General features: G+C 53.8%; 1 protein-coding gene across 1 annotated transcript; it reads right to left on the minus strand.

The window, feature by feature from the left end:
* Positions 1–418: 418 nt before the first annotated feature.
* Positions 419–2,620, minus strand: EPOP (elongin BC and polycomb repressive complex 2 associated protein; the record flags this gene model as incomplete). The annotated part of the gene is made up of 1 exon (XM_080359785.1): positions 419–2,620. The coding sequence occupies one exon, from the start codon at positions 2,618–2,620 to the stop codon at positions 419–421; it is 2,202 nt and encodes a 733-aa protein (XP_080215911.1).
* Positions 2,621–12,332: the final 9,712 nt, after the last annotated feature.

The following is a 12,332-nucleotide window of genomic DNA, read 5'->3' on the forward strand; positions in this document are numbered from 1 at the left end:
GAGGGGTGGGAAGGCGTCCGTCCGCCCCCCATCCTGGGTTTGATCGCGTGTTTTAGCTTCGTCCCGTAAAACTCATCGCGAAAGCAACATCGGACCCTGGCACATGGACAAAAAAAAAGATCCCAGAGCTGGAAAAGCCTCCGTCCTCCCCCCAGCCGAAGCCGTGCATACACTCGCACCCCCCCCCGAAACGCTTCCGCACCCCCCCGGGACCCCCAAGGCTCCTCCGGGCACCCACCTCCCACCCGGACACCCCCAGCGGGAGCGGCCCCGGGGGTCGGCGGGACGGAGGGTCCGCCGGCCCCCCCTTAGCCCCCGGGGCACCCCGGCCCGGCCGCCCCGCCCGGGACCCCTTCCCGCCCCCTCTGCAGCTCTCATCTGTTGCATGTAAACCTTTCCTCCGGGCCGTGCGCTGTCCTTAGAGATCCTCCAAGCTATAGCCCCGGAATTTGAGGCTGGGGGGCACCGGGATGGCGTTGCCCCCCAAGTGCCAGCTCCACAGCGGGTGAGTTTTGGAGAGGACCCAGGAGTTTTTAACCCCCAAGGAGGAGGCAGGACACAGGTCCCCATCTTCCCCCACGACCAGGGAGGGAATACAGGGGAAGTTGCCCATGAGGCTGAAGGAATTCCGAGGCGGGGTGGGCCCGGCGCTGCCGAGGCGTTTGCAGTGAGTGTTTCCCTTTTTGGCATTTCTCCTCGGAGTCTTTTGTGGCCTCCCTTTAGAGGAGCTCTGTTGCCTTTCTGCCTCAGCGCCTCTGGCAAGGCGTCTGCGCTTGGCATTCCTTTCCGAGCCATTGCCTTTCAAAGCTTTGTTTGACAAGGTGCTGGGGCTCTCTGCTCTTTTGGAGCCGGAGGATTTGAGCTCTGCGGCTTTACAAGGCTCCGTCCTCCCTCCGTGCCGCAAACTTTTCCCGTCCAGGTTGAACCCTTTGGCGTAACACCACAGCTTGGATTGCCGGATCAGCCGGTCAAAGTGCTCCCGCCGGGGCTCCCCCGTTTCCCCGGCTGGGGACGGGTCGAGGTTCCCCGGCGGCTCCTGAGCCGGGGGCTGCGGGGCCGAGCCCGGGACCGGCTCTGGGGAAGGCGCTCGCCCGGTTAAAGCTCCGCTTTGCCTCTCTGCCTGGTCACTGGGGCCTAACGAGGCTCTATTGTTCGAGGCATCTTTGTGCAAATCCTTCCCTTTGGCGCAGGGCTCCGCGTCCCCAAAGCCTCCCTCCTTTTGTTGCGGAGCCCCCCCAGGGGTGCTGCTCGGGGAGGGAGGGGGGGAGGAGGAGGAGGAGAAGGAGGAGGAGGAGGAAGGGGAGGCCTCCTGCTTTGCGTACAGCTCCGGCAGCGGCTGGGCCCCTGAGCCTAGGGCTAGAACCGGGCTCAAACTTTCCAAAGTTGATGCTCGCAAAGTCCTGGCCCAGAGCTGCTGCGAGAGGAAGAGGAGGTTGGGGTCGGGGCGCAGGGCTTTGCCCACGCTCAGGGGGGGCTCGGCGGGGCGCTCCTCACTGAGGGGCTCCCGGGGGGGCTGCGGCTGGAAGCGGGGCAGAGCCGCCTGTCTGTACCGGGTGCTCTGCACCGAGTCCCCGCTGCACAGCGAGCTGCTCTCCGACTCCGAGGAGCTGCCTTCCTCGCTGCTGCACGAGCTGTCCCCTTCCTCCTCCTCCTCCTCCTCTTCCTCCTCCTCCTCCGACGAGTCGCTGGACGTGGCGGGGCTGGACCCACCGAAGTCCAGGCTGGAGTCCGAGTCGCTGGAGTAGCCGGCGGAGGTTCCCTGCCTCTTGGAGCCGGGGAAGACGGAGGAGCGGCTTTTCTTGGCGGCCGCGGACCCCTTCTCCGCCGGGAAGAGCCCCTTGGCACAGCAGGGCCCCCGCTTGCGCCGGCCCGGCTGGGCGAGCGCGGCGGGATGCACGGCGGGATGCGCGGCCGCGGGATGCAGCAGCGTCAAGTCGCGGGGGTACCCGGCCAGGACACCGGCAAAGAGCCCCCCCCGACCCGCCAGAGCGTAACCCCTCCGGCCCCGAGGCGGCTTCTCGAAGGCGGGGAAGGCCCTGTGGAAAGGCTGCGGGAGCAGCGCGGCCGGTGCCGAGCGCGGCTTGGGGAAAGCGGGGGGCAGTTTGGGGCGGGCGGGGGCTGGGGGGGAGCAGCAGCCGCCGGCTCTGCAGGGCGGCAGCAGCTGGGGCCGGGGACAGGGGAAGAGCTCCCCCGGGTCCGGCAGCAGCAGCTGCTCCCTCCTCTTGCTTTTCCTTTTCCTCTTCCTCCTCCGGGGGCTGAGGCTCTTGCAGGAGGTGCAAAGAGCCTCCAGGTCCGCCTTGGAGATGAGGGAACACTTCACTGCGCGGGTGGGCACCGAGTTGATGGCTTTGAGGGTCCGGAGCTCTTTGAGATCGCAGCGTCGGCTCTTTATCTTTAAGGTTTCCATCTTCTTGCTGATGGTGGTCCTGGGGATATCCTTAAACAGGTCGCTGAGGACCTGGGCCAAAGCAAACATCTGGGTGCCATTGATCTGTAAGTATCCCAAGTTTATCCCTTCGATTTCTTGATAGCCAGCATGAAAATCCCCCGGCCTGGCTTCCCCATTGTAATCCATGGTGGCTGGAACAATTCCGAAGGTCCCTTCGCAGGTTAGGAACATTTTGCAAGGAGCATTTACTTCTTCTCTTTCAAAGGGGGCATTGAAAATAAGGACATATTTGTTTCCACTCCCTGATCACACACATCCCTACCCCTCCGGAGAGGTGGGGAAGGGGGGAGGGGAAGAAAAAGGCAAAAAAAAAAAGGCAAAGCAGTCGATCTCCCTTTCAAACGCTCCAGTCAATGGTTTGCAACATCTTCCAAACACCCAGTTCCTCCGCCTGTACCGGCGCTCGACTCCTCGTCTTCCCCCTCCCCAGCAAAAAGAAAAGAAAGAAAAATAAAGAAGTCAAACATCTTGCATCCTCCAGGCTCCCCCCGGCCAGATCCCACCCCGCGGCCGCGCACCCCACCTTCCACTTCAAAAATAATCCACTGGGGGCGGGGGGGGGTGGAATCAACAAGCACAGACCCACACACACACTTTGCTGTGCGAAGCCACTGAGATGCTTAAGCAAACAAAGCTACCGACAAGGTGCGGGGTGAGGGGGGGGGATGGAAAAATGGTAGCGGAGGCGGAGGGTGGGGGGGGCGCTGGAGGCAGGGGAGCTCCGTGCGGTCCCACCTTCCCCGGGCTCCGCACTCGCGGCCCCGCCGCCGCGGCCGGTTTATTCCCGGGAACACCCCAGCGAGCCCTCCCCGCCACCCGCCAGCTGATTGGGCAACTCCGGCCCCGTGATGTCATCAAACCCCAACATTTCACACGCACACCCCCCGCACGAAAACCCTCAGAAACCCCTGGGCGGGCCGCGCAGAGATCGCGCACCCACCGCGCAGCGCGGCCCCGGGCGCGCCCGCCGCTCCACCGCACACAATAGAGGCAGCCTGGGGGTTAGGGGTTTCTTTTTTCTTTAAAAAAAAATAATAATAAATATTACGAATTCTGCCGTATTTTCGAGGTAGTGGTAGAGCGGGTTCCTCCGCTTTGTTTCCGCGTTTGAGCTTTCTTCATTTCTTTTTCACGTAGGTTGTTGTGTGAGAGGTTGCTGCGCCTTCCCAAATCTGCCCGGATTCCTTTGGGATGGGTGTGTGTTCGTATAGATTTAATAAAGCGTGAAAGATATTACTCTAACCGAGTTGTTCAAAACGATTGACTCCGCAACAATTCATCCCTCAGCCCGGAGTGGAATGCTTATTAATTGCCAATTACTGTATTTATTATCTGGAATGAGCACGGGCTGGAGCGCGGTATCAACAATAACATCGGCAATATGTGCAAATATAAAAGAAATGCAAATATATTTATATTCCTTTTTACTCACACACGTTCTTTATTCACTTCGCATCTATTTCTTCCAAACTCTTTCTTTAAAAATTAAAATAAGGTAAAATTCTTTCGCATGCCTTTGCGCTGCTTAACTTTATTTCAAACTTTAAGTCCCAAGGTTTCTTCGGCATTTTGTAGCTCCCTCCTGCCTTACAAACCAGGCGATGTTTGCCCCAAAAACAGAGCTGTAGATTCCTATCTCCAAGCGGGGGGGAAGTATATTTAAAAATAAAACATTAAAAAAGCCTCAAAGCCTTACCCAGGCCGGAGCTCCATTGTCCCGGCTCCTCTATTTCTTTATAAACCTGAAGCTACTTGAGCGAAGCGAGTGGAGCCGCGGAGGCTGGACCGAGGGATTTTAACTCTCTGCTCAGGAGGCTAATTTTGGGGAAACAGTTACCTCGGAAACCTTTCTGGGGGAAGGGAAGCGGCAGCTCTGCAGCGCACGCTGCTCCCTTTCAAGCTTCGTCTGTCTCCCACATGCAAAGTCGCTTTCAGTCTTCCTCTGCCTTTTTTTTTGTGGGGGTGTGTGTGTGGTTCAAATGGCAAAATCCGAGTGATTTGGTAATAATAATTTGTTAAACTATATGTACAATCAACCACAAATGATCCCGATTTAGAAACAGTCCCAGAGGAGGAGGAGGAGGAGGAAGCGCATTCCTGAGTGAGCGTGTAAAAAAATTCCATATAACTCCAACATCGCCTTTAATTTGGGAGCGGAGATCACCTGATTTGCATTCACCTCCTCGCCGGCTGACGAGAAGGGCTCGTCCCGGTGCCAATCCCGGTTCCTGATCCCAGGAATCACCGCCGGGCTTTTCCCTTCCCCAGCACCCATGGGCGCACCCCCCGCCAGCGCTCGGCCTTGCTGCGGAAAGAAAAACACCCCATTTTCCAGCTCTGGCTACGTTAAACCACCACATTTCACCCTCGTTTTCCACAGGCGAGAGTTTCCTGTGAGTAAAGGTCCGCCGGCCAACACAAACACCAAATTCCTCTTTGTTTGGGCAGAGGGGAGGGGAAGAGTTTGCATCGCGATGGACGGAAAGTGGCCGGTGAGGGGGTTCTGCAGCTTCTCGTAGTGTCTGTCGTACGAGGGACCACAAAAAGTCCCGCTTGAGGCCAGCCCGGAGTTTCCCTTCGCAAATATAAGGGAGATCCCGGGTATTTTTCTTTCCACATAAAGCCAGAGCCATTTTACCTATAGGCTGAGCTTTGCCAGACTGGAGGAGGAGAGCGTGGGGTGGGGGGAAGGAGCTGGTAGAAAATCTCTCTGTGCTCATGCAGCTGGGATTTTATTTTGGGGTGGGGGGACTTGTAAAGAAAGTTCGAGCAGCGCAATAAACTGTTCCCGATCGTTTGTGGGGCTTTAGAAAGCACCCGGAGCCCCCTGATCGCCACCCATAGGAAACAGGGCTCAGAAGCAGCGCAATGTATGGAGACGTCATTTCCCAGGAAGGCTCTGGCAATGGGAGCACAAATAGACAATATTTGGGGTATGGATAAAGTTCCGTGTTGAATATGTGTGTGTGTTGATGTGTCTATACGGACGCAGGCAGCTCGACGTGGGCCACGCAGATACTTCGCAAATCCATATATATATATATATATATGTATATATATATATACGCAGTGGTGGCCACGGTGGTGGTTCATAACCAAATGCATTTAGTCACACCGAAAGTGCCCTATATTTGCGCTATAGGTGTCCTCACGGGCGCCTCACCGCACGCACACTGTCCCCCGCTATAGCACCGTCACCCCCCATTTGTAAATGTATGGACTCTGCTCGCTGTACGGGGGTTTTTAAGCTTCTTTATGTGCATCGGTCGGGTGGCTGCGGGCCTGGCGGGGACGTGGCCACCGAATGGGCTGTTCCGTGGGCCCCACGCGAGGGCCGGGGACGCGGGGGGGCTGTGCTGGGGGGAGCAGGGCTGCACCGCCCCCAGGGATGCTGCTGCGCAAAATGGGTGTCTCTGTCTCTCTATCTATATATTTGTATGTGTATATTTGCACCTCAGCCCAGCTGAAGCTCCCAAGGGCGGAGGGGGGGTTTCCAACCCCCCCCGCGGGGAGAGGACAATAACCCGGGGGTCCCCGCGGGAATCTTCACCCGTGAGGCAACCCCGGGAGATTTCTCCTTCGTACCTGTCAGCACCGCTTGTTTCCGCAACAAAAATTATCAGGACCCCCGTCCCCCCACCCTTCTCTCCTCCCTGAGGAGGTGGATGAACGGGGGGGACACTAGGAGCGAAATAAAAGGGGAGGGACACGATTTCTCAGGTAGATCATTCCACTAAACTCATCCCCACGCATCTCCCCGGGTGGGCTCGGGTTTAATGAGCTGCCCGACATGGCAGCGCACACAGCGCGGGAGGAAGAGGAGGAGGAAGAGGAGGGGGATCCACGCGTGCTCGCGGGCTCGGGGCGGGGGGGGTCCGTCCTGCGTGGGTCGGGGTCGGCTCCCCACCCCCCTCCCGGGGCTACGGGGAGGGGACAGAGCCAGAGCCGCTGCAACCCCCCCGCATCTGGGGCTTCCCGTGGGATTTCCACGGGGGTTTCTCGGTGCTTCATTTTCTGTTTGACCTGGGGCAAAGACATAAAATCTTGGAGGGGAAAAATAAAATAATAATTAAAACCAATTTTTTTTAAGAAATTTAAAACCCTGAATAAGTTTGGGTTGAGCCGTTTAGGGAGAAATTTGAGGGGCTCCTCTGCCAAGGTTGTCTACGCGGGGTCTGTCTTGCTGGAGGGGTTTGAGTTTGCTCTGACAGCTCAAATCTCACCCGTGGGTCTCCCACGTTCAGCATCCCTGGCAGGGAGAGGACGAGAGGGGAGATACGTGGAAATAATGAAAAACAAAAGCAGGTGTCAGCAGGAAAACAACAAAGATTCTGGTGGTGGGAGCTGGGGTGAGAGCAATGGGGAGGAATTCACAGAGTTTAGGGTGATACATCAGCTTTACCACGAAACAAATGGATTAGAAATTAATATCGGTCCTGCTAAACTATTTCAATCGCAAGGAATAATTTTACTGACTTGCGTTTCTTGTGAGAAACAAATTGCAGCAAAATGAGGTGGCCAAAATGAGGCCCACGTCCCTCCATGCAGGGGACAACGAGGGACAGCCTGGCCATGTCCCTGTACGGAGAAAATGCTCCCCCAGGGCACTTCCCATCTCAAAACCTGCGTGGAGAAGCTGCATCTTCCCACCTTCCCAGTGCTTACTGGGGCAGGATGTCCTGATGCTGCCGCCAGGAGGGTGGGAAAGCCCTTCGGCTCAAATATGAGGGGTGGTTCCAAGGAAAAATACTGACATTCTGATTTTATTTTAGATTTCAAACAGTTCGAAACAAACCTGGGTGCCGTGGGAAGGCACCCAGCTCCAGGCACTGGGCATCCTCATATTTTAATCAGTTACTCCTGACAGGCACTTCAGCTGTTGGGAATGAATATATTGCTACAAATCAATGGGTGCACTGGCTTTTTAAACGCCTCTGGTATCTTTTACATTGGAGCCTGGAGAAGCAAACCCAAACCTCACCAGCCTGGCGTGCAGGACAGACAGACAGACAGACAAACCAGGGCCAGCCTGCTGGGAAAAAATCTCCTTCACTTTGGGGTGGTGGGTGGCTTCAAAATAATAAGCTCCTGCTCCAGGAGCCACCTTGATGCTGGGGCTGGTAAAATGCTCTTAGATGAGCTCAGGGACAAAGATATTCCCTGTCACTTGCATGGAACAGGCTCCTTTTTCAGGTTTCCCTCTGATTTTTCCTTTCTTCTCCATGACCAGTTTGTGAACATTATTCAATGAAACGCCTTAAAAACGTCTCCCCATCCTCAATCTAAACTTCCAGCACATTGCGTCACTGTTTAATAATATTTTAATAAATCCAGCTGTTCCTAAATTAATAGTTTGATTTATCTGTTTCTTAATTTTCGCGTCTCTAAGAGGCTTGTGGAAAAGCAGCGGCTGAGAGCAGCGGAGGCCGCGGATCTGAGCGCACCGGGCTGGGATAATTCGCAGTAAATCTGTGCTGCTCTTAGTAGATGTTGGGTTCTTTCTGCATCTTTTTTTCCTCTTTAGGTGCTAACCTGGTACAAACAAAAGGAGTATGTGGTGGCGATTTAGAAAGATGTAAATCCCGCTGCGTTTCCTTTTGTTTCAAAACACAAAGGCAGAAAAGTGGGGTTAGATTGGGAAATAGGCTCGGCTTGCGGGGCTGTGGGTCGGGGCGATGCCTGCGGCTCTTGGTCCCTTTTCCTCCCCGTAAAACAACACGGGGTTGAAGGAAAGATAAAACAATCTCTAACACGCACCAAAACAAAACTGAAAATGTGCAATCTGATGAAAACCGCGGGGTTTAAACTCCGGGACAGGCCTGGGAAGAGCAAGAGATTGCATCAGACCAAATGGTGCCGCTCGGAGCACGTTTTAAAAGCTTTCGAGCCTTGCTTGGGGTAAAGCCGAGGGATTTAAGGCAAAGCGGGGCCGGTCCCGAAGGGATGGAGAAACCAGTCGGTGTTTGGTAACCAGTGGAACCGCGTTTTACTGCGGTGGGACGGGGGTCCCAGTTTAGGGAATGGAAAATCCACCCGTCCTTCCACCGACTCCATCCCTGCGAACTTTCTGCTTTATTTCTGCCCTTCTTAATCACCAGCCTTTCACCATGCCCTAACAAAGAAACCGCAGGTTTTTTCTCGAGAGCAGCTGAAGGGAATTATACAGTAATAAACACTGCGGATTGGGATGGGGGGGTTGGATTGTTTGTTTGTTTTCCTAAACAAATACAGCTCAATACTTCCAAGTGGGTTTATTCTCCTTGTGAAGAAGCTCGGAGGAGGGTCCTGGTGAAGCCACAACTCGGAGGGGGCTGGAAGGGCATCTCTTCAACCAGCTTATTTCCCTTCCCCCGGTTAATTTGTGGCGAGAGGGAGAAGCAAAATAAAACAAACCCGAAAGGCAAGAGGAAAATGGAGTTTGGAGAGGGGAGATTTCATGCCTCCATCTTAAAGGCAGCAGAGAGTTCGCATTATTCTTCTGTCACCTTTTGAAGTTCCCCATATTACGCTGCGATTTGGTTGTTTTCCCTCTTCTTGCTTAATCCTCCTCTTACTCCTTTTATACGTGAAAAACTAATTAAAAAAATAAAAATACAGATTAATAAATTATAGAGCCAGAACATTTTGGATTTACCCAATTTAATCTGAAGAAATCTCCATTCCCGGGTTTTTTTTCCCCTTTAAATCCGGCCCAGCTAAACGAGGGAAAGTCTCTTATTATGTCTAACCCATTGATTTACTACTAACGCGGGATTTTGTTTGCTCGTTCGGTTCAGAATTAGAAGAATGCCGGAAAACATTTTTTGTTGCTAAGATAAGCTCGAACTAAAGCTCTTCCCTGACCTTCAATAAGCGCTGGTGTCAGTAGAAACTAAAGGTAATGCAGGAAAGCCACAAACTTTCAGTGTCTTTTAATAAAGCAGAGAATTCTCTTGGATATCTCCTTTTTCCTCAAAAAGCATTTTATATTATCGGGGAAACATTTATCAATTCTTATTGAAATTGCACGCACACCTACCACACTAATTCCTTCATTTTTAAGTGTTAGATTTTTAAACCAATTATGTCATATTTTTTAAAGCGTTGTATTTTTAATACAATTACGATTTCACAGGCAAATACCCTCGGAGCATTTTAAAACTGCGGGAAGTTTCGCGTTGTCCAAGTTTAAAAGAAAAAAGCTTAAAAAAAAATATATATATATATTTTTACCTTTTACAAAGTATTTCTCCTGCCTGTTATTGATTGACAAGTTTATTATTATTATGAATGGATTCTCCCATTTCCCAGTCCTCTTCAAGGCCTGATGTGGATTGAGAGCCTGACCAGTTGCTTATTGACCCATGATGGCAACACAATGACCCTGCTGCCCCCAGCCTGACCCTGGGACCCCCGAAGGACCCAGCCCCACGGAACAGGGCTCAGATATGCAAAGTTGGAGCTTTATGGGCTTTTGGGGAGGGGGGAAAGGAGGAGGGGGGGGGTGTAAAGTGGGTTTCATTAACAAAAATGTGTTTATCGTAAATAAAAAAGGCAAAGGGGCTGTTTAAAGGAACATGTCCTGAAGGATCGCGGCTACCTTCGGGATGGGGAAATGCTGGGAGCTTTGGAGCCCCTTTTATCCCAACACACGCCTAATTGGTGACAATAAAAGGAGAAAAGCTGACACTGGCTCTGCCGAGTCCCCTGGATTGTTTGGTTTCGGAAAGTTACCGAATTTGGTCCTTGAGGCGGGGGAAAGAGAGAAACCCCCTGGAAGGGCCCATTGCACCCGGGTCCTTCCCCACCAGCATCCCTGGGGAGGAGGGAACCCTGACCCTCGGTTGGTGCTGGGTCTGGTGCTGGTATAATTAAAGGCCTTAAAAATGTAATCAGCAGGGACGAGGGGAATAAAAAAGGTTAGAGTGGATCTCGGCATGAATATTCACTCTTTGCGTTGTTTTTTTGCGCACCAAGTGAGGAAATGAAGGGGAGAGACACCTCCTCCTGCCCCTGAGATGCAGCTCCTCTGCTTCGCTACTGTACAGGGTTTACGGGCGAGTTAATCATCATTGGTGAGAGGTGAGGGATCGTATGTGGCGCAGAAAGCACATGTTTTGCAAAGCAGCATTTCGCTCCATTTCAGAAAGTAAAGGGATCTGCTCCCCGCCCTCGCTCCCTCGTTTAATGGAGATACAGTTGTTTAAATAATTTCCCTCTTCCCAAAACAAATGCAGGAGAATGAGAGCTCATTTTTTATCCTAATTGATGGATGGCTGCAGACAAGCCTTTGAAGAAAACGACTGTCAACAGGGGGAGATACCCGGAGCATCTGGGTTAGATAGGTAGAAAGCAAAGAGCAACCTGCATTCTTTGCGAGGCTGGATGCTCTCAGATTATAAACCACGGCGATTCCTTTTGATTTCACCATAAAAACAACAGCAGCAGCGAGTTGTTCTGACACTCTCAAAACATCTGGATTGTAAAGTTTGCTGCTTTCTGGCAAGAGCAACAATAATAATGATAAAAATCCCCCCGTACGGGCGGGTTTTTGGGGTTTGGGCTCGACCCGGCTGAGATGGTTGTTGTGCTGCAGCATAGAAAATGCGCATTTCTGTGCACATCCCAAGCAGGGGGTAACACAGCAGAGCTCTGCAGATCCGGAGGGAAAAAGCTCTTGCAATCTCCACTCGTGGTGCCCATGCACCAAAGGCAAATAATAGCAGAATTGGGGGATACACCCTGTGTGCGTGCTCTTAAATAGCCTAAATTTTCATTTAAATCTCGGGTATGGGAGAAATTTGCACAAACCCTGGGATATAGGAGCACAGAGCCGCGCCAAACGCCCGTGGGACACAAAGAGCCCTAGACCGGAGTGAGTCCGTGTCTTTGACGGACACACAGACAGAGCTGGGGGGTCTCCGTGCCCAGCACGACCCGGGCATGAGCTGCTCTACCTGCTGTCGAACTGGGTCAAACCCGGGAATTCGGGATTTTAAAAGCTATTGAAAGGCTGAGAACTTGGAGCACATCACCCCAGGTGTAGGGGAGGAGGTTGCATCTGCTCGCCTGTATTTTATTGTTATTCTTTTTTAACACCGTGGTATCTCCCCGTTGCCAAATGGTTCTCGGTTTTGGAGACACTGAGACCTAAAGGGTCGGAGACATGAACCAGCGGTGACAGCGGCCGTCGCTGTCCCCCGGCTCCATCCCTTCATCTCTCTGCCCCCCCCCGCGCTGCCACCGCTGCCTTCCCGGGCCATCCCCACCCCAGACCCTTCCCACGCCCGCACCTCCCGGTACCGGCTTTCAGGTTTCCTGGGTGCTCCTTCCCCGGGGGGGTCTGTGCCTGAGGCCCCCGGAGGAGCCGTGTTTTTTGGGGTGGGAGGTTGTGCCGCCGGTTTGTTTCCACGCCGCTGCCCCGGCTGTGTCCGTAGCGGAGCCCGGACACCCCCTTGCACCGCCCTTCCCGGGGGATTTAGGCTGGAAGGACTCGGAACCAGGGAACCTCAGACTCTCCCTGAGGAAGATGAAGGTCCCAGGGAGGTTTTTCTCTGCTAAACACGGACACACGCGGGATGGGGCAGGGGAGAGGGGAGACCCGAGCAGAGTTGGGTGGATGGATGGATGGATGGATGGATGGATGGATGGATGGATGAAGAAATAGCCGAGGAATAGTTCGGTCTCTTGCGGTCATTCCCATTTCTAAAAGGTTTCACACCCCCAGAGAAGCCGATCCTTCCCCTAAAGCAGAGCCCAGCCCTGAGCCCCCACCTCCTCTCCCTCTCGGGGCCGCGGCCGGTTTAGGGGGAGCTGGGTGTCACCCCCCCGGGCTCAGCCCCCTCCCGGGGCAGCCGTGGTGGGGTGCCCGGGCCCGGCGGGGAAAGGCGAGATACTGGCGCCC

Source organism: Nesoenas mayeri (genome assembly GCF_963082525.1).
Source record: "Nesoenas mayeri genome assembly, chromosome: 26".
Lineage (NCBI taxonomy): Eukaryota > Metazoa > Chordata > Aves > Columbiformes > Columbidae > Nesoenas > Nesoenas mayeri.